Source organism: Apaloderma vittatum, unplaced genomic scaffold (assembly GCF_000703405.1).
Source record: "Apaloderma vittatum isolate BGI_N311 unplaced genomic scaffold, ASM70340v1 scaffold27865, whole genome shotgun sequence".
Classification (NCBI taxonomy): Eukaryota; Metazoa; Chordata; class Aves; order Trogoniformes; family Trogonidae; genus Apaloderma; species Apaloderma vittatum.
This window is the reverse complement of record NW_009715865.1, coordinates 6264-27811: the sequence shown is the minus strand read 5'-3', so window position 1 is coordinate 27811 and position 21548 is coordinate 6264. Positions and strand designations below refer to the sequence as shown.

Genomic DNA, 21548 nt, shown 5'->3' with positions numbered 1-21548 from the left:
TGAATACCCACAGTGCACCAGGAGAAGAAAAATCTGCAGCCCCAGAGGCTTGAGAGAGAGCAGCTGAACGATTTATCTCCATGCTATTATAGCCTTTGCCAGCATTCAACATTTCTTTTTTTTTTTTTCTTATTTGGCTTAAGTACTTAATTCTGCAGGTAGCTGTAAATGGGAAAATAAAATGCTGTTCAGATTTAAAATGACAGGACAGGAGTATGTGCAGGGGACTGATAAAATATCTTGAATAGAACTGACCTTTCATGTAGCTGAAAGTTACTGGGGGATTCATCCTCATAATTACCATATAGATTATTTTTATTTCTTTCCTGCAATGAAACATTTCAGAGAGCAGTAGTGCTGATTGAATGAAAATTGAACTTGTTAACATTCTTTTCAGCTTAGCCTGTTGTACATAACAGAAGGTTAGCTTTGATGAATTTCAAAATTCTCTTTCTGATATCTAAGAAACAGACAGTAAAATAATTGTCTCTTTTCAGTCCCGTTTTTTCCTTTTATTCAAAAAAATACAGATGTTACAAAACCAGACTGATAATTTTACATATACTGCTCCCTATATTACTAATGCTAGAAAAAATGTGTTTCCTGTTTGATGAAGATTTGAGCCTGTTTATATTTTATAATTGTTGCAGTCAGTGCATTCAGGATTCTGCACAGATAAGGCTAATTCATAGTGGAATACACTCATCTTTAATTACATTGCTGCTTTGGAGTGGCACTGTGCTCAAATCAAAGACATGATGGTGACTATTGCTTTTATTTCAAGAAGAGACTTTTAAAATAAACAGCTCAATGATGTGGCTTTAAAGAATTGCTGAATTGCAAATTTGAGCTTATTAAAGGCTGCATACAACAGAAATATTAATGTTTCAGAATTGTGGTGCCTTTTACTTAAAGGTCTAAATCTTTTTTAGTAATTTAAATTGCCTAATTACTAATTAACTTTAAATGAATGTGTTGACAGAAGATTGCAAGAATAAAGGCTAAAAAAGGCTAATAAAGGCAAAAGACAGTTATTTCACTACTCTACCTGACTACGTGCCTGTAATTTATGTGTTTAATTTCCCATTACAAAGAATCTTATTTGGAAATTTCTCTCTTAATACCCAGTTTGTAATCTCCTATCTAGAGAGGATGGAGTAGGTTTTCAATTAATACAGTGTTATGACAACATTGTTTAATGTGTGGCAGATGAAACAGTTACTTCATGGGTCATTAAGGTGTTTAACGCCTGGAACAGTCTATTAAAACAAGCCCTTGTTATTGTTACGAACATGTTTATTGTCATCTTTAATACAAAACATACGACTAATTCCTGAAGGTTAAAATTGTTGATTTATAGGAGTAGCAACTATTCTTACTAGAGAGAGAGGCTATCTTCAGAGTTTTCTTTGATTTTCTATTTTCTTTGATTAGTACGGTGGATTACAAAACCCAGGTTTTAAATCAACAATGTGAGTCTGGTTTATCTTGGGCTTTCCCAGCAGAAACGGTAGTCGTTACCGCCCCTGGTTTGAGTGCTTTGTGGTACCAAGAAAAATTAATCTCAAAATTAAATAATACCAAATTAAATGATGCTCTGGCAGCTCAGCTCAGTGATGTTTGGGCATACACAGAAGCTTTCACGTGGTGGCAGACGCTCTGGAGAGCTCAGCAGACCTGGAGGGCTCTGTGTGGGTTGAGCGCTGGCACAGCCTGGCTCCTGCCCCCAGCTCCCAGCTGCCGCTTTGCTGAGGGGCTTCCGAGGCTTTGCAGAGTTGGATTTTTGTTTGGTTTTTTTTGACTGGCAAATAGCTAAATATTTTAATTTACATCTAATGATGTGCAGGTTTTTTTAGTTACCTGTCAGAGGGCGTGTGTGTGTAGCTCACGGGGCCTTGGGGGAAGTGGACAATGGGCTCAAAACCCTGGAGGCAGCATGCAAGCACTGGCTGGTGCACGGGAGCTACACGCAATGACTTCAACATGATGTGAAGAAAGTGCTAGGCTGGTGATGTAGTAAATAATAGTGTTCGTACTGTGTAGATTTTCATGTCCTCAATGACATTGTAGTACTCAGTGTGAATAATATAGTCATTTTTCTGAGACATGCTCTTCCCTCCTTTCTCATCAATACAGACATAATAGGCCATCTGTTAATAGTTGGAGAAGGAAACATATTCTGGTGTTCTTTTCAGCAATAGGCAACTCATAGTAACCCCAAGAAAGGACCTGTCTATAGGAAACAAAGTGGCAGCAGTTGCCAGATGCCTATCTGAATAGCAGGTACTGCTGGTGCAAATAAAAAATACCTATTGAGATATGTGAGGGACTTCTGCGTGAAAGAGAAACACAGCTACATTGGCAGAACAGTCTGGGGAAAAAAAGACCGTAAACATTTTACATTAATAATGCCTAGATCTAGATCCATCAGCTCCAGAAAATGTTGAGAGGTGTCATGTGATTACACGGAAAATGATACAGCCCGCTGGGAAAGCTGTCAGGAATTGGAGCAAAAGCTGAATCTGATATTCCTAAGAACCAAGCTTGGAAGGGATGTGGATGTGTGTGATCATGGACACAAGTTGTGCATTAAGCTTGGGCCATGGCTTTAAACTATTGTCTCCTGAATTTAAACTCTAAAATCAAGTGCTGCCTTCTTCAGTCAACCAAATGAGGCAGATGCTGCAGCTGGTCTGGATATGTTGTACCTGCCCCAAGGCTTTGTTGGGTCCAGCCACCCTTGTTCTTGGGTTATTTGAAAACTTCCTTTGAAATTCCTGATATGCTCTGCTGTTACCACCTGTGTTTCCCCTTGGACAGCTTACCCAATACTCGACTTCCACCTCAAGTTCTCAATCTATAAAGAAATGCTAAGTCTCTGTAGAGTTTTAAATTATCCTGTGTTGTCAGGTAGCTGGAAATAAAAAAGATAATGAGACCTACTTTACTGATTTATCTTAAAAACTAACAACAAATCAGTAAAAAAAAAACCACCTCCCGAAAGAACCCAAAGAAAGAACACTCCCTCCAGAACACAGCTACAACACTTGTAGCAATTTTTAAACAAAAAAAAAAGCCATGTAACCCCAAAGTCTGTCCCCCCCAATTCCTTGCACAGTTTTTGTTACCTTTGATAATGTTTGTTAGTTGTCATGCTTTCTTGCAGTCTCTCCCCGCGTTGCTTACTGCATAATAAGGACCTTTGAAGTCTGCCTTTGATTTGGTAGCTGAAGCACCTGAAGTTGCAGAGGTTGTAACAAAACTGCTAACAGCATTTTTCTGACATTCCATGACTTAATTGCAACTACCCAGAGTTTGTTTGCAATGTGTCTTTACTGTTTGCATACAGCAGACCTAAGCTTGTGCTGCTAATCTGGAGAGAAGCTTCTCATGCCAACAGACTCCTCAGATCAGAGCCCAGATCTGTGATCTGAGTCACACATGTATTGTGATCATGCTGTTGGGTACCTGGTCCAAAAGGAGTGTGATTCAATATGCTTTAAAGTATGGTAGATGTTTGGGGAGAAGAGTGTGGAGAATCTGTTTTAAAATGCCTCTACAAAATGGTGTAAAAATTAAATTATAATGGATTTGTGAATTAGGTGATGCTAAAGTATCAGTAGCAGCCGCTATAGCTAGCCTATGGTGCTGTTGGTCTGCCAGAGCAAAAGTCTTTCCAGAGCAGAAGGACTCAGCAGGAGCTGAGACAACCAGGAATCGTTGCGCCTTCAGCCCCCTTTGGGAACTGCCTGTGGGGTCACAGAAAAGTGAATGGGTAAGAACAAATTTCCCACACGGCAAACAATGTGGTAGGATGGTGGGGCATCTTGGCTAAGAATTATAAGTGTTTCAGAGAAAAGTCTTTGTCTCTTAGTTCAGTAGTTGTGTGATTTTGTCCTAGCTGTGAGCTTTTAGTATTTTTTGACCGTGTAATGCAGCATTTTGTTTGAGATAGCTGATCCTGCTGTGAGGGACTTGGTGCCACTGGAGGCCACAGAGCAGCGCTGGTGCCTACTCCTGCGACCTGGAGCAGCGCTGGTGTGGCAGATCCTCATGCTTGGCTGGCCCTGTCCCTTGGCACCTTCTTGCTTGGAATCACATCTCTGCGGTGGTGCTGCTCTGCCTGCCGTTGGTGTGCTCCTAATGCCCCAGTGTGGTTCTGCAGAAGAAATGTTTTTAACTTGTGATGCAGTGGTCCCACAGCATGGTAACCACGCCTGTAACAGGTCAGCCTGGCTGCCTTGAAGTAGTTCTGTGCTGTGCCGGGGACCATGAGGAGCACCAGCCGTGTGAGGGGTCACCGCAAATGTGGTCGCAGATCAGACCCCAAAGAAAGGCAAGGGACAGTAAATCAGGAAGATTCCAGTAAAGCATGTTGCAGGTGTATAAGAAAATTGTATCGTGTAGCAGGAGTTGAATTTCTAGAGCCGTCTGAGATTGCTCAGTTTTGAGGAGTAAATCAATGGGCTCTCATGTTTATTGGTTTTGGTTTGGTGGGTTTTCTCATTTGTTTGTGTTTTGCCTTTTTTTCTTTTCATGTCTCTTGTCTGGCTTATCTGCGCTGTGTGAACAGAAATGAGTAATTTCTGGTGTAGTGGGACTTGAGGAGCGTACAGGCCAAGAAGTTGTGTGTTCTTCAGGCAGCAGAATGTGCATAAGCCTTCTGTCACCAGCCAGTCTTTTAGGTCCAGCTGCAGATGTAATTTCTTTCCAAACTGACATGTATTGTTGGTTGTAGCCTTAATTTGAGAATTAAATTAGGTAAGATTTTCTTTTATACAGAGGCATGAAGCAAAACATGGGAGTTTTCTTGTTGCCAGAGAAAAGAAACTGCTGCTTGCAGCAGATCTTCTGATAACTGCAGGTTGACGGATCTATTACTGATGTCTGAGGAAGGGAGAGGAAGGACACTTCTTCAGTGGTGGCACTACCAAGTGCAACTGTTTTGTATTCTATTAAGTATGGATTTAATCTCTGACAGAGAAAAGCATCCTATTAGTTTGATTGGCAGAGAATTCCAGTCTTGTAAAAATTTAGATTAATGGATTTTTTTTATCTATACTTTACTTGTGGAGAAAGAGAGTATTGAGGACTTCTGGAGACATGCTGACTTGCCCAAAAGTAAAGGGAGTAATTTACAGACAGAGACAACTGAGGATTTCAGTCTTTACATTACAGTGCATTTGCTTACACTTAAATTATATCCTTTAAAATATTACATCAACTTATGTTACACTGACAGTCATGAATTCCTGAGGCAATAGAATATATAATGTTTTAAGTCAACTTCTGAAACCAGGGCACTGTAAGCATAGCCATAAATGTTGGGTTTTGCCTATTTATTTTTGTTGGCAGATTTCTCACTTCCCTTAAAAACCTCTCTCACGCAGTGTAGGGTCAGATCCCAGCCCCACATCTTCACATCTTCTTGTAGGCACCTCCAGGGGCTCAGTCCTGACATGGCTAGAAGAGTCCTACTGGAGATGTTGCCTGTGTGAAGGAGTGAAGGCTGCAGACATTGGTTTGAATCAAGACTTCAATATTACTCAAAATGTTCTAAAAAGTAATTGTGTTTATGATATTTTTAAATATCATATTGAATCTTCCTAGATATTAAAATTATGTCAGAGTAGAAATACAGGATAAAACTACTGTATGTAAATGATTCTCAAAATGTAGGATAAGTGGAAATTAGAGCATCTCTTGATGTAATGGCTGGATGCAAATACCTGTCAAAATAAATACTAGCTGTATGAGCTACTGGATGCTTAATGAGTTGATAACAGAAGAATGAAATACCTTTTATTATCTTAATTTTTTCCATAGTACTCAATGGCATATTTTGCTGGCTCAGGTAACAGTAATTGTTGAAAAACGCCTTTGATAATACTGTATAAATTAAAGCGTGAGAGTTCACACATTTTTATTTATTTATTTTTTATCATTACTCTGTTTCCTTTCTAGTGGCTGTTGAGGAACTGGGGGTTTTTATCAATTTTTGAGAACTTACACTTTCCAAATCAAAGTAAAATAAGCTATGTATCTGGCATATGCCATGAGCCATGTGTCCTTTGGCAATATGACTAAATATGACTTCTTTGGCATGGCTGTCTAAATAGATTAGAGTAGTTGAGAGCAGGGTAGTTTGATGGATGGATGGGTATCCTTATGCTTCCTTTGATGAGGCCTTCTACGCATCAAATGCTGAATGACTTTATAATGTGTGCTATCAGAGCTGGGCAAGAGAGTGGTGACAGAACAGCCAGTGTGTGTGTGTGTGTGTGTGGATACACTCACTGTAAAGTTGTTTTGGATACCCTGGATCATATTTTGCTTTTTTAATCCATGTGTGTAATTGAAGAGACCAGAGATGTGGCTGGAATTCCTCTCAGTAACTGTCTCTATGCCTTAGGCTTTTTGTCGCACTCGTAACAGAGACATGTGAGACAAAGTCATTTCATTCTGCAAAGTCATTTCATTCTGCTTTCCTGTTTCACCCATTATGTCCTTGTTTAATTGTCATGCTGAGTAAACGTGTGGCTGAGTTTCGCCTGACTTATGTTAAAATCACCGAGTTTTAGTTTTGCCCAATTTTAATCCAAGATTGTAAACCAGTTCAGACTCAGTCAAAACTTGATTCTGTCCACTTGGGAAGCTCATGAATTTTGGGCAGAACTAATCTGTCATTATTCCATAATGTTACAGAAATCCTGAATGCTTATAATACTCATGTTTCACTTTTACTGCTGGTAAAGTTTATGTAAAAGAGCTTGTGATATTCTCTAGTATTTTCGCAGTATTCTCAGTAGATTGGTTTGCATACATGAGCTTTTCCATTTTCATATAGTAATGTAATTAGGTTGTCATGTGGATATTTTAACGCATTTGTATTTCTGTGTGTGCCCCGATATAAGGTATTTTTTGTTGTTAAACATTTCTTTGCTAAACATGCATAATGAAATGCTACTGATTCTTCTGCTTCAGTATTGGCCTTTGTAGCATAAGGGGAAAATAAGAGTTAAGATAATTGATGGAAATTTTATTTTCTTGATTAGATTCCTCCCTAGAAGATTTTGTTTCCTCAGGAGCTATATACGAATGCTGTGGACTTTAATGTTGCCATTGACTAGCTCTCCTACCTTCTTGCTACCTGCCAAACTACAGAGCAAACATAAAAAAATGGTTTATGTTTAAGCTCTTTTATAGGTACCATTAATTGTTGAGGCCCATGACACTGTACCAGAAAGAAAAAAAATGAAATTATCATTCCTTTCTTTCTGATTTTAAAAAATAAATAAAAATTGATTAACTGTATAACTTAAATTCAAGGTGCATAAAATATGTTGTTTGTCGTTATCATATGCACGTACAAAGTAAGTAGTGAAAGACTGGAAATGATAAAAAATATTTTCTTTTATACAGTATGTCTTACCTTTTTAGTGCTAGATAGCCGATTACAAAATATTGTTGCCTCCAAATCTAGCTTCTGCTAGATTAAAAAAAGAAAGTTTAAAAATTCAAATATATAGAAAAGAAAAACTAGAAGTAAATAAGTGGATGTAAAAAACCACACAAGCAGCGAATAGTGTCAGAAAAAGGGATAGTTAAGAATTCATGGGCTTGTGTATAAAATTAGATTCTGGGTCAGTGCAAGTCAAGAGAATTTAGTCTCAATAAAATCATAGATGCAACCGAAATGACAAGACTTGGAGTAAATGGTTTGTATCCCATGTCATCACATTTTGTTGCCTTAGTGTAAAGGCCAGGAAGGCCTGTGTTGTGTAACGACAAAGAGAGAAAAACAGCGAGCCTTTTAGGTGTAGAACTCCTCCAGGAAAGGACTGCCTGTAAAGTAATGAGAAAAGTTAATTTCTATGAGAGAAGGTCATTTGGATATCTCCACCTTTGCTTTACCAGCAGTTTTTCTTCATGCAATCATGTCTGTAAACCGAAATGGATGGAGCAATATGCAGAAAGTGATATCCTTTTACAAAAGGCTTTGACTGACTTCCAGATGCCACTGCCAATACAAGTCACAATCAAAATGACCCTGTAGTTAACGGTAGGAAATTTTCACAGAAAGGGGCCCTGAAGCAAATGGGTATTTCAGCCAGTAAGTCTGATGTTTGGATCTGTCTGTATCAAGTGCTCCTGTGCTTTTGGCACGTGCATTCATGTCTGAGGAACTACACTGCTTTACTGAAAATAGTAAGAGAATATAAGAAGTAGGAAAAGCAGCGTGGTGCGGTATGGATGATAAACCGGTCTGGCTGGCTTGGAAAGCGTGGGGAAAATGAGAGTGAGACCTAGTGTGCAGGGTCTGGATCAGGAGCTTGTGGGGTTAACATGGTCTGTGCTGGATCCAGGTGCAACAGTGCACAGACTTTGATGCTAAGGAAGATTTCTTTCTTCTGTATAGGCTTCAGCAAAAAGACACGTGAATGCCAAATTCAGAAGTTGCGTGATTTCTTGCTGTAGAGAAGCAGCGTGCTGAGGACTTGTACGTAAGACGGATGAGGCAGGTGTGCCTCCTCTTCGGCATGTGTTGCTGCTTTGTGTGGCTGTGCTTGCCCTGTCCAGGACAAGGCTTTTAGAAGCACAGAACCACTGCCCCTGTGAAGGGAAGAGTCATAATAAGTAAGAGAAAAGTTACTTGGGCTAGAGTTATCTCCATGCTGATAGAGATTTTTGAAAACTGGCTTGGGTTTATCCGCACTCGATAAGAGAGCGCAGGGAGGTCAAATCCCATTGCTGGAGCCTGGTGGACCGTGTGCTGGGCTCCCAGCCTTGCTGGTTTGTTCTGCGTCATTTCATTAAGGATCATTGCACCTGCTACTAATTGCAATGTAGGTTATTAATAATGAAAGAGTTCAAAATCTAATTTGGTTCTTTTGCATCTGTCTGCTAAAACAGTGGCTATAGATTAATCAGGTTGCTGAATTGATTTGTGAGCTATTTATTCTCCTCACTTATGACCTGTTTTAAAAATCTTTTCTGTTTAAAAGTACCTACATTGCGTGTTGATCTGTGTGTGGTTAAAAATAAGACAACTGAGCTGTTCATAGGCAGATTGCAGTTGACTTTACCTTCAGGGTCTTGCTCCTTTTTATTTATAAACATGGTAAAAGTTGTGCAGGTGCAGAAGACAAGAAACAGTAGAAACAAAACCATGCCAGCACTGAGTTCAAGACGTGAAGTAAAAGACAAATAAAGTTGGTGATTGGTACATAGCTTGCTACTTCCCCATATGTTTGATAGTTGGATTAAAGATAAAAAGGAGTAGTTTTGTGTGGTACTTGCAAACAAGGATTTTTTAGGAGTGATTCGGATTACTTGAGCGGTTCTCCAGCGTGCTGCAGTGTCTACAGTTGAGACCTGGCAGGGCAGGGTTCTTTGTTTAAAACAACTTCAAAATCCCACTCAGACAGCATTGTTTTATGCCTACTATAGTTACTAGTAACAGTTAAGAATAATTGAATGTCAGTAAGGGAAGGTGCTTTTCTCTCTCTATATATATATATTCCCCCGCCCTTGCCCTGGTTTTATTTACTTTCTGCATTTGACAGGAGTTTGTGTCTTCTCAGTTGCAGTGTTTCCCCTGTACAGTCAGTCTGTTTCCTTGTTGTTTATGTGGGTATTTCACACCACATCAAGAGAAGAAATGTTTAAAAATGAGGAAAGGCAATTTTTATTCCACGAAAAAACCTCAATCACAAATGGGGGAGAAGCAAAGTCTGGGGCAAGTGTGGTAACTGTTGCTGCATTTAATTTATTAAAAATGCATTTAATTCATTAAAAAGAAATGAAACAAATTGCAAGTTGACAGTGTTGGATTTGAAAAGCCTGTGAAAGTAAATTTACCTAATAGTGCTATATGGTAACCGCCAATGACTAAATAATGTTTCATTCTCTTTTAGGATCAGAGTCACCCACAGGTTTCCCAATATCGCCAAGATCACTCTCTGATTATGAGATCTATTGTCCACATGACTGATGCTGCTCATTCGGGAATTATGCCTCCCTCTCAGCTAACCACCATTAACCAGTCTCAGCTAAGTGCGCAGCTGGGGCTAAATTTAGGAGGCACCAATTTGCCACACACTTCTCCCTCCCCTCCTGCAAGTAAATCAGCCACTCCTTCCCCATCCAGCTCTATAAATGAAGAAGATGGAGATGAATCCAATCGAGTAAGTTATCCCATGTGCTGTAGTAAGCTTTACATGTCTGTATGCTGTGTTTTCATGAATGTGATGGTATCATCTCAGCTGCAATGTGATCATATAAAATAGAAATGTTGCAGTATGGTGGAATAAGATTCACTTGCTGTTTAGCTTCTTTACTTAAGAAGTTTCCATAAAACATCCTTAATAAATGTAAGAATTATATGCACATATATATATGTGTATCTATCTATCCATCTATCTATGTGTGTGTATATCTATATCTAATCTATATCAATATCTAATCTATATCTAAAAAATTGGTCCAGGTGATCTGATTTAGTTCCAGTATAGCTGAGACTAAATACTGTTTGGCAGGAGGAAGGCTTTCACAGCAGGATGCTCCAAAATGTTGCCTACATAGTAGCTTTGTCCAGATATTATTAGTAATATGTGAATAATTTTTCAGAATTAGTCTGACACGTTTCGTACTTGTATTGACTGTTTCTTAGGCCACTGGAGAAAAAAGGGCTGCCCCGGATTCTGGCAAGAAGCCCAAGACTCCAAAGAAGAAGAAAAAGAAAGATCCCAACGAGCCACAGAAGCCAGTGTCAGCATATGCCCTTTTCTTCAGGGATACGCAAGCTGCAATTAAAGGGCAGAACCCAAATGCTACATTTGGAGAGGTTTCAAAAATAGTGGCATCTATGTGGGACAGTTTAGGAGAAGAACAAAAACAGGTAAAAAAAAGATGCCGGGTTATCTCGCAAGAACTAAACTAGCACCCCTTGTAAAACATCCTCCTGCCTCTGCTCTGAGTGGACCACACCACTTGCTGATGTAGACCTCTTACTCTGTAGAGCTATGCTGATTTGTGAACTTGCCAAGGAGCTGGCATCCAAAAAGCATTCTGTTAAAGGAGCTAGTAGATAGAATTAAATGGCTGTATTTGACTTGAAATTTTAAAGGACAGTTTGTAAAAAAGCTCAGGTGATATTGTCCTAGAGTCCTGTTAGGACCATCTTTTGATGATTCCTATTTCAAAGCTCTCATTTCCTATTAATAAGAAGTTAGAAAAGGGGAAAGTACAGCACTTTTACCGTTTTTCTTTGATCTGCCTTATGAATTTGTTACAAAGCGTGTTGATTTCCAACCTTTGAAGCCAATCCTCTGTGCCTCATTACCAGTGTCGTGTGTGAAATGTTATCTCCAAGTCAAACTTGGTACGAAATGTTTTGTTCTTCCTTGACGGTTATTCTTCTTTCTATACACATGTAACTCCTACACACCAAATGAAGGGGAAAAAAAAAGATAAATCCTTTGGGGCTGTTTGCCTCAGTGCAGCTCCCAGTAACAGTTACTGGAAGCTGTGATGAAAGAGTAGATTCCTGTATAGGACACCTATAAATGATACTCGTTTGTGAAATGCATTTGGAAACTTTAGTCTGGTCTAACAGATGAGGGCCAACATGATTTAAAGCTGAACTTTAAATTTACTGATGATTAATGATAGAGATTAATTCATTTTTGCCTAACTGTTCTTGCTTAAGTCAGTGGGGTTCTTTCATTGTGACTCTGGGGAAAGTGAATTGTTCAGGCTTTATGAACCATGTTTTCCAAATGTGTAAAGGTAATTTTTTTATTTATATACATAGTTCAAATATTTGGTTAAAACAAATATTACATAGGCATTTTTGTCCATTTTATATTACTGTAGGTACTTTTTAGCATCTGAAATACTCAGTGTTTTAATATTCCTGTTACTTTGAGTCATTAAAATTTCATTTTTTGGGAAGGTAAAGTGTTCATAGATAGTCTTGTCAACCAGCTGGCTGCACTAGCAGGTTTTGTTTTTTACAATAAATCACATAAACTGTTGTACATGTCCAGCAAGTGGACCTGAAAGTCTGTAACAATCTGCAAGAATTTAGATCTTTAAGGGAAGAAGCAGCACACCTAACAGTAGAGTGTTTTCAGGTTTTTTGGACTGTGTTTTTTGTTTCTTTGCAAGTGATTTGGTGGGCGTCCTGGCAAAAATGTCTTAATTGAAGTTGGTGTAATTGTGGTCTCTTCTAATAGGTATATAAAAGAAAAACTGAAGCTGCCAAAAAAGAATATCTCAAGGCGCTTGCTGCCTATAGAGCAAGCCTTGTTTCTAAGGTAAGCCTGATAAAGCCTTCCGTGGGATGCAAGGTAGCTTTTGGCAATGGTGTTTCAATATTGGGGGTGGGATGTGGTATTAGGCAGGATGAAAGTAGAATCTGGGTGTATTTGTAATACAGCTCTACACGATGCTGTGCTGCTGCTTGCACCCTGCTTAGTCTCTGCAAAAAAAAAATTTAATCTGTCTAATGGCCCAGTAATGATTCCCAAACAGTAACCTCATAAATGTATACCATCCTTTATCTGTGGAGGCAAAATAATGGACTTCACTACAAAAGTAAAATTCAGTCAGTAAAAATATACTGACCTTTTGACATTAACATTTGCAAGCTATTTGCAGAGTTTTGTGTTTCTTCAAGTGCTGCTTCTTGAAAGACAGACTTGCTTTGCTTGGATCTGGAGAACAGTTACTGTATGACAAAGCTTAAATATTTCTTGCAGGTGAGGGGAAAAATTGTGTTGTGGCTCTGGATTTGGAGACTACTTACAAATGGACTAGCTGGCAGTGAGCCACATGGAGTATTTTAGCAGATCCCATGTTAAAATAAAACTTGCGAATAAAAGAAAATTCTGCTGTCTTATTTGAGACTTTACCTTGCTAACCAGTTGCAGTACACTCGTCCTGGATCCATTGCATCTGAATACCATAAATAAAAACATGATTATGGGCATCTGAAATATGGGTGAAAATGAATCAAGGTAGTTATTTCTCTAACCATATTTCATAAAGATCGATTACAAAAATATCCTTGATCACAACAAAGCAACGGAAGAAAGTGATATATAACTCCTGAAAATACTTATCTGCAGAGCCTTAATAAATCACACAGAAAGTTGCTGTGTATTTAAATTAATGATAAAAAATACAACAGCAGAAATTATACATAAGAGTTCTTGAAAGCTAGAAGTTTTCTTCCCCTTGTCTTGAGAAGCTGTATTTCTCTGTTATCTCTAGGACTTACATAATATTTTCAAAGCCTTTAATATCACAATGCTAAGTTCAGTGGCAGCTGGAAGTCTAAATACCCTTGAAGGAATTTATTTTGTCAGTCCTAAGTTCCCTTTTCAAAAACATCAGAAATCGTATTTTCTCCCAAAATCCATGGGGCACAGGTTGCTGAGTAATTTGTGGGGAGACAGTGAGTGGAAATGGCTCTCTAAGCCCAACATCCATCTCATCTCCTCTGACTTAAGGTGTTTGCTGTAGTTTTTTCATCTGAGGTGGTTGCTGAAAGTAGGGGTGGAATAAACACTTCTGCAGCACAATTTGACATATTCTAAGGTAAATGTCTAAAACAAGTCAGTTAATTGTGCTCTGTTGTCTTTACATAGGGGCTCTAGGCAACTACTCTGCATGTCGTGTACCATTGCAGATGTGTAAAACTATGAAAGATGAATCCTGTCTTTTGTTCTTAAGTGCATCTCATTTAAGCATAAGCAGTATTTTTTAATATACCTAATAAAACTATACCTTCAAAGGCACCAGGACACCTCATTTCTTGCAGTTGGCCTCTTTGGACTGTAGTTTTCCCACAGGTGTGTCTCCTCAGAAACCTCCAGGACGCTGGAAGTAAGCAGGGCTCCTTAGCAGGGCACTCCTTCCAGTGTATCCAGTTGGGTGCCTTCACAGTGTTCCCTTAGACTTTTGTCTGTCAGACGTACCAAGTTCTTGAAGCCTTAGATTTGTAGAACTACAGCAAGCCAATTAAAAAAGTTGTCTGAGGAATTTTACTGTTTGTATGCTACTGTTACGCAGTGATAACTGATGCGGGAGGATAGCCTCTGCTTAGATGTGTCTCCCGAAGAGCAGGGGATTTTTGAAAACATATAAATAGAGAAATTGTTGGACCCTTTTTAGCTCTTTCAGCCATGAAATGTACATGACATCTGTTAATTTCTGGTGTTGAACAAAGGCATGGGCCAGTGTTTTGTCCAAATAAGAGTTGGAGGTACCGTTTACAGGGACAGATGAAGAGGTGATGTATGGGATCAGTGGGTCAGACTGCTGATTGATCTTTTCTGATAGAAAACAAAAGATTAACATGTCTCCCTGAGTAGCTGTGACTTTACTGTAAACAGTAACAATGGTTTTTTTCAGTTAAAAATACAATGAATTTATTTTCTGAACAACAGGCTGCTGCAGAATCTGCTGAGGCCCAGACAATTCGCTCTGTTCAGCAAACGCTGGCATCCACAAATTTGTCTTCCTCCCTTATTCTGAATACTTCTCTTTCTCAACATGGGACAGTATCAGCATCTCCTCAAACGCTTCAGCCGTCCCTTCCCAGAGCAATTGCTCCAAAACCTTTATCCATGAGACTGCCGATGAATCAGATTGTAGCTTCTGTTACCGTTGCACCAAACATGCCAACAAACATTGCAGCTCCATTGATAAGCTCCATGGGAACAAACATGGTGGCCGCGCCATCTCCATCTCAAGTCAGCCCCTCCATGCAAAGCCAGCAGCACCAGATGCAGCAGCTCCAGCAGCAGCAGATGCAGCAGATGCAACAGCAACAGCTACATCAGCATCAAATGCATCAGCAAATACAGCAGCAAATGCAACAGCAGCATTTTCAGCACCACATGCAACAACATTTGCAGCAGCAGCAGCATCTCCAGCAGCAAATCAATCAGCAGCAAATGCAGCAGCAGCTGCAACACATACAGCTTCAGCAAATGCAGCACATGCAGCACCAGTCACAGCCTTCTCCTCAGCAGCACTCTCCGGTAGCCTCTCAGATCACTTCTCCCATCCCTGCCATGGGGAGCCCTCAGCCAGCACCTCAGCAGCACCAGTCACAAATACAGTCTCAGACACAGACTCAAGTACTGTCACAGGTCAGTATTTTCTGAAGATAAATGATCTTGCACCATGGCTTTGTGTTGATGGAGGGGGTAGGAGTAAACCATATTTGGCTGAAAACTGTAAATTGTTGATGGTAGTTATGCAGGGATGCATAACAGATCAAATGATCCTCTAAAGTGTCTATTAGATAGGCAATAAAGAACTACAATGTAGCTGTGTATCATCTTTTAGCTGACTATAAATCATTTTGTTTTTTTTAAAAAAAAGAAAAAAAAAAGCTGTGCTCTTTTTCATGTGATGCCTTTTTAATTTATTTAAGCTTTACCTACAATATGTGAATCAAATGGCCTAATAAATACTTGGACCTTATGACTACAAAATGGCCTTTCGGAGTTATATGATATAACCCTTCATAATGCACTTCAAGGCAGTATGAACTCATGAAGCTCTTAAAGCACAGTTGTAACTACCTGTAAAATGATGATTGGATTTCATACAATCATACTTGTATGACATGAATTAGTTGATGGCATTTTTTGTCATGAAAAAATAGAGTAAATCACAGATTTTTGCCAAAGCTCTTAATTTTTTTCTCTCCTAAATGTCTTCAGAAAAACAAATGCAAGTAACTGAACTGAAACGTTTGAACCAACCTTTCACTTCATGTCTCCAAATAGACCTACCATAGTTTGTAAGAAAATATATATTGACATTTACGCTCTTACGTTAATTCCAATTACAGAACAAATGTGAATATTATATTCTGTGTCAAAGTGATGAGTTTCAGATTTAATACACTGTATTTTTAAAAGGGAAATGCACTTAAATAAAACTGTTATTACAGAAAGCTAAGATGAAAAATGCAAGAGTTTTTAATACGCTGTAAAACCAGTAGAATATTTAATTGAAACTCCACAACCGAATAATCAGTGTAAATATTTTCTTTAAAAGTTGTAAGTTTTCATATCATGTGTTGTAAAGTTTTCATAAATGAGGCTTTAATGTAAACACTGGTAACATGAATTATTAATTGCTACATTGCTTATTGTGTTTTTATGCTGTTTTATACTTTTTTATGAGTTACGATAGCAGCAATTAAGTTGTTTGTATTTTGCTTATCTAAAATAAATGCTTTTATCTTGCTATAGAATAAACACATTTCAGTAAAACTGATGGGCCATAAGTCTTTGATGGAAAAAACCAGGAATGTTTCTTTGTGCAAACGCTGTCTCGGAAAACTTACTTAACGTTTTGGATTTTTATCAACCATCCTGGGCAGACAGGTACCAATCAGAACCGAGAGCTCTTGCATCCGTCAAACCACGCTGCTGCAGAATCGCCAACAACTTCTCTGAGATTTCTTCCTCTTCAGAGAGAGAAAACAGGTGGTGGCGTTACAAAGCGCTCGTGGTACCTGTGTTACATTTATCTGCGGGAAGGGTGTAGTGAACCTGGCTCTGAGCAAGTGTTCAGAGATGCCAGTGAGCACAAAATGCGTCTTTGTGTCTTTGAGTTTCAGATGTAAACACGACTCCTGCCGTGGGCTTCCCCTCTGTGAGCCCCCAGCTCCGGCTCGGGCTGATCCTCGGTTGTCTGACGTTGGTTTTGTCAGAGGCAGGACATGGTAGAGGAGGATGGAGAGGGCGGGTATTTCGCGTGAAGGATTTGGAAGCGTTCACATCTGATGTGTTGTCGGGTTATTAATGCTGTTCGTGTACTGTTACTCTGGACAGAGAGGAGAAATCCTTTATTTTGTTCTTCCCCTTCTTTGCCTGCAGTATCTGTGATTCGAGTGCAGTCTGACCACTATCCCCAGTTGTCTTGCATGATTAATTACAGCATCTGTCCTGTCAGAAGCTATAATGAAGAGGTCTTGATAAAAATTGCAAATTACCACTGGCAACAATCTTAAACTGCTTATGATAAAATGAAAATTAAAAACAGCAAGTGTCAAACCTGAGCCGAATCCTAATCCTGTTTGAGGCGGTGTCCATGGCTACCATGCTCAGACCAAAACTGAAAAATAATGGAATACAGATCCCCAAAAAGTTGGAGCCAGACTTGAGGGAAGACGTACTATACTGTGAGAGTTTATTAATAATGAATTCAGCTTTCAATATTTCATCATCCCCAGGTACTCTGTTTATTATGTACAAATATTGAATGACAAGAGATTCTAATTATAAATTTATAGATTTCTTGGAGCAGAAAAAATCATGTATAAATTGAAGCCTTTCGTAATAGGTGTTAGTTGACAGCTACCCATGCATCTAATAGCCTTAGTATGATATCTGGTAATGTCTGGGATGGAAGATGTTTATTCCAAGCTCCACGAAGCCTGCATTGGAAAAGGCACAGCAGAGGCTGATTGAGAGAGATTTTTGTGAGTGTCGGTTTTAACCAATGTTACATAACAAAGGGAACCATTTTATAGTCATTTTGAAACCTTTAGACAAATGTCTTCAGCAATAATTGCTAAACTGCATGTGACAGTAATTGTGTATTAGTTCTATAATTGTCATTTTGAAGACCTATGAAGTATCGTTGGAAAAATGTCACTAGTGATAAGAGTTAATTACAACTGAAGTCTGTTTTCAACTATTTGCAGCGAGAAGCAGGTGTTATTACACTCATTAAATGATTTCATAAATCCTGGGTTTTATCACATTTGATTAAGAGCTCCTGAACTACCGATGGTCAATTCCAGGAAAAATAGTTTTAATTACTGCAGCTAAAAAAAAAGTCAAGCAGGACTGTATGTTTTAAATACCAAAATTTGAATCTTGAAAACTGGAGCATCCCCCTGCTTGCTACAAAATTGTATTTTACATTACCCACAATAGCATATTGCAGAACATCTTGTGTTTCAAACTGTGCAAGTTGGTGTTCATATGCAGGTCATAAATAAAACTGTTAATTTAAATTGCTTAATATGCAATTTATACAGGAAAAATGCAGTATCCGTATGATTTTGGTGTCATGCATGGTTTAAAGAATGTTTTCTTTCATATCGTTTACAAGCACTTAACTGCTCCCTTCTTTTCCCAAGGTTTCAGATGCTTTATCACCCCGGTTAACCACATTCTACTTTCACATTAACCCAGGTTGACACATGATGAAAGAACATAAGGAGGTTTAATTTTTAGCTGACACAGGGTCATTAGTTTCTAACTTGGAGAACAAAGCCTTTAAATACCTCTATGCAACATAATCTCAATTTTATACTATCACCTGACCGTTGTGGGCTGCAGGACAGATGGATTAAATATCTCAAGTTTAACCAGAAGTCTTGCACTGCCTCTTTTCAATGGGGACTGGCTATTTGAATGGCTTCTTTTCCATTTCTCACTTCATGGAGTATTTTGCAGCACTGGACTTCATTCTAACCTTTCCCTCCCCCCTTTGTTTGGCTTTTGTTTTGCAACAGCTGTTATTATCGTTTTTGGTCAGCTGTGATTGCTGGAGGCAAAATAGGACCAGATGGTGTTTTGCTATGCATGAATGGCGAGTTAGAGGAGTTTAGATTGAATAGGCCAAGTTTGAATGGTGTCTATGCACCACCTGCCCTCTTCAGCAGCAGCACACACATCATAGGAGCATGATCTGCCTCAGCCCTACTAGAATTGGATGGGAATGGAGAGAGCCTCGTTGGATTTTCTCCATATTTATTGATCTTCCATGCACTAACAGCATAATGCAGTACACAGTCAATTTGAGTTAATTGGATATGACACAGCATGTACATGTAATCTATCACCGTAGTCTCCTGGTACACTTTAGGTTTTGCTGCCACAGGACCATGCAGTGTTAGCCTGCATTAACGGGCTAAGTGGATGGAAGTAAAATGGGATTGTTGTAGGGCTTGATCTGACAAAATACAGTGTAGTTTTAAAATGATACCCTTGAAACTGCCAGAGATGCAGTTTGATGTGAACCCTTCGGATTTGATAGGCTGGACTGAGTATTTTGGCACAGAACAAGATATACCTCATTCCCATACTTTTCTGTGGGGTTTGCCAGTGGAATTGAAAGGAACAGTTGACTAAAAGCAGGGAGCAGTGTCGGTAGTCGTGAGCCGGGGCCGTTCAGAAAGGGGCTGCGTTGCTGTGGAGGAATCTGCTTGGTAGCAGAGGGGGCATTATACCAAGCAAATTCTGATGATCAGCCCCTAAAACACAGAAATTAAAACTAAGCATCCAGATTGGGTTTCAAGTAGCAAAGGGCTGCTTTGTGTCCTGAAACTGGCCATAGAGGTAGTACTTTAAGTGCAATGTTAATTTAAGATGCGTTGTATCCTCCATTAAGGTTCACTGAAAGATATCAGGTGTGTAAGAGCTATCTTAGGGAATAAAATGCAAATGTTAAAAATAATGATTAAAATAAGTAACAATAACATATCATGCATACATATACTTGAATTGTTACAGCAACTGGATGTTTAAATGTCTACTTACGTATGTAACTGGGGGTTGTGATCATGCTCTGCCTAAGTTGGCAGGAGCTGCTTACTCGGTGCCTTTGTCTGTGGTGTCAGGTAGCAGAGTGAGCTACTTTATTATGAAAATTGCATTCAACTGAAAAAATGCTAAATATTTTCAAGTGCCTGTGGGAAAAGCTAGGTTTGTATTAAAGGATTTGGTTCTTAAAGTCACCAAGAAGTTAATACTTCTCAGGTGCATCTGAGGGAGAGAATTTTCGATTATAATACTAAAATATTTCGGAAGAGAATGTATTGCTTTGAATGAGCTCCTCTGACACTTCAATAGGCTATGCTGGAGATTTATAATGCACTCTGTTTACCTCAGTTAAAAAGTGGAAGTGGTATTTTAAGTGGTGGGTTTTGTCCAAGCTCTTGGAGCATTAACAACTTCAGCGCCTACAGAAGCCAATGTAGTGCAGAGTTCTCTTACAAAGTTTGAAATGGAATTTGTTTTAATCTTCTGCATAAAATAAGTCCAACAGACAACCATGCTTGATGTGGTGTAGTTATATAGGCACTTCTTACAGGTATCGTTTATTCTCTTTGCCCCCCCGGGAATATCTTTATTGATACAGACACCTTTGGTCTGTTATTTTCTCCAAACTGGAGCTGTTACATTACTTTAACTGTGCTACTCTAATTGAAACAGAAAGGCTTTGATCCAGCAAATCACTTAAAATGAGTGGATAATTCATGTATATAAGTAGTAATTTCATTAAACTGGCTACTCATATACTCCATTTTACAGTTGCTCAAGTGCTTTCATAGATCAGGGGTCTAACTGCAAAATATTTTATTTGTTTTCGAAACAATTCCAAGTAGCTATGTTAGGAACAATCAGAACCTAAAAGTAACATAACCTAACGCACATTTTCAGCATTTTCCTTTATTAAATTCTATTCTAAACAAGTCACAGGTCTGATTTTCAAGTACAAGGCTCTAACCTTTGTGCTGTTCAGTGACTGTGTATCATCGTAAATGTGTAAAGAATTAACTGCCTGACTGGTGGTTTGTATACTCACTCATTCAGATGGGTTTCTACTGTGCACAGGTCTGAAAACCTGTACCTGGCTCAGCAGTCATAGCCCTTGCCTAAGCAGATGTCTTGACCAAACACGGGTATTTACAAAACAGAGAAGTAAATGCAGGCAAACAAGGCATCATTATACCTGCTGGCAATATTAACTAAACCTAAAGGGTATAGTTGCTGCAGACTGGTTTATCTTTAGTTCTGTATCCCATAGTGTACTGATAGCAAAGATATATATTGCATTAGCATGAAGTACATAAAAAATCCCATGTGTTACGCTTTTCTCACTGGTGGCTTCAGGTGCTTAATTTTGGAACTGGTTTTGGTGTTCCACGAATCATGAAAATTGACCATACAGCATGGATATTTAAAAAATAATAAGTAGCTGTACCACTACTTTTTTTTTTTCCTGTTCCTGATTCTGGAATTGCTGGATATTTAGCATCTGGAAATCAAAGCTCACTCTTGCAAAATCTGCTGTATCAGCTGTTGATCGGTGGATTCTCACTGCTGCACTGCTGTGTATATGTGAGGATAAACTGAATGTAGTGAGCAATCTGCATGGGATTCTCACTGCTGCACTGCTGTGTATGTGTATATGTGAGGATAAACTGATCGTAGTGAGCAATCTACACGTGTGTTCCAGCCTCACCACATAAAAAAGTGATCTTAGCACAGGGTAGTGTTTTGCTATTGACCTCACAGCTGTGGAGCTGCACTGTGGCATCGCCCGTGGTCGCTGTTGCTCCCAGCTTCTGCTCACTTTTCCTCCTGTCCTTTTCCACGTTTCTCTCCGCTTTGCTGATCACAGTAACGGCTATGGCTTACTTGCCCCACGCCAGCGCTGGCATCCTGCTCCTACCAGCTCACCACCTGCAGAAAACTCCTTCTGAAAGGCTTCTCCTC

At 39.1% G+C, this 21548-nt stretch overlaps 1 protein-coding gene across 1 annotated transcript in view; it reads left to right on the top strand.

The window, feature by feature from the left end:
• The window catches only part of TOX3 (TOX high mobility group box family member 3), a 39027-nt gene extending 22736 nt beyond the window's left edge, over positions 1-16291 (top strand). The window contains exons 4-7 of the mRNA XM_009869328.1: positions 9918-10187; positions 10673-10900; positions 12240-12320; positions 14457-16291. Coding sequence (XP_009867630.1) covers positions 9918-10187; positions 10673-10900; positions 12240-12320; positions 14457-15179 — 1302 coding nt within the window. The 3' untranslated portion in view covers positions 15180-16291. The remainder of the gene's footprint in view (positions 1-9917; positions 10188-10672; positions 10901-12239; positions 12321-14456) is intronic.
• Positions 16292-21548: the final 5257 nt, after the last annotated feature.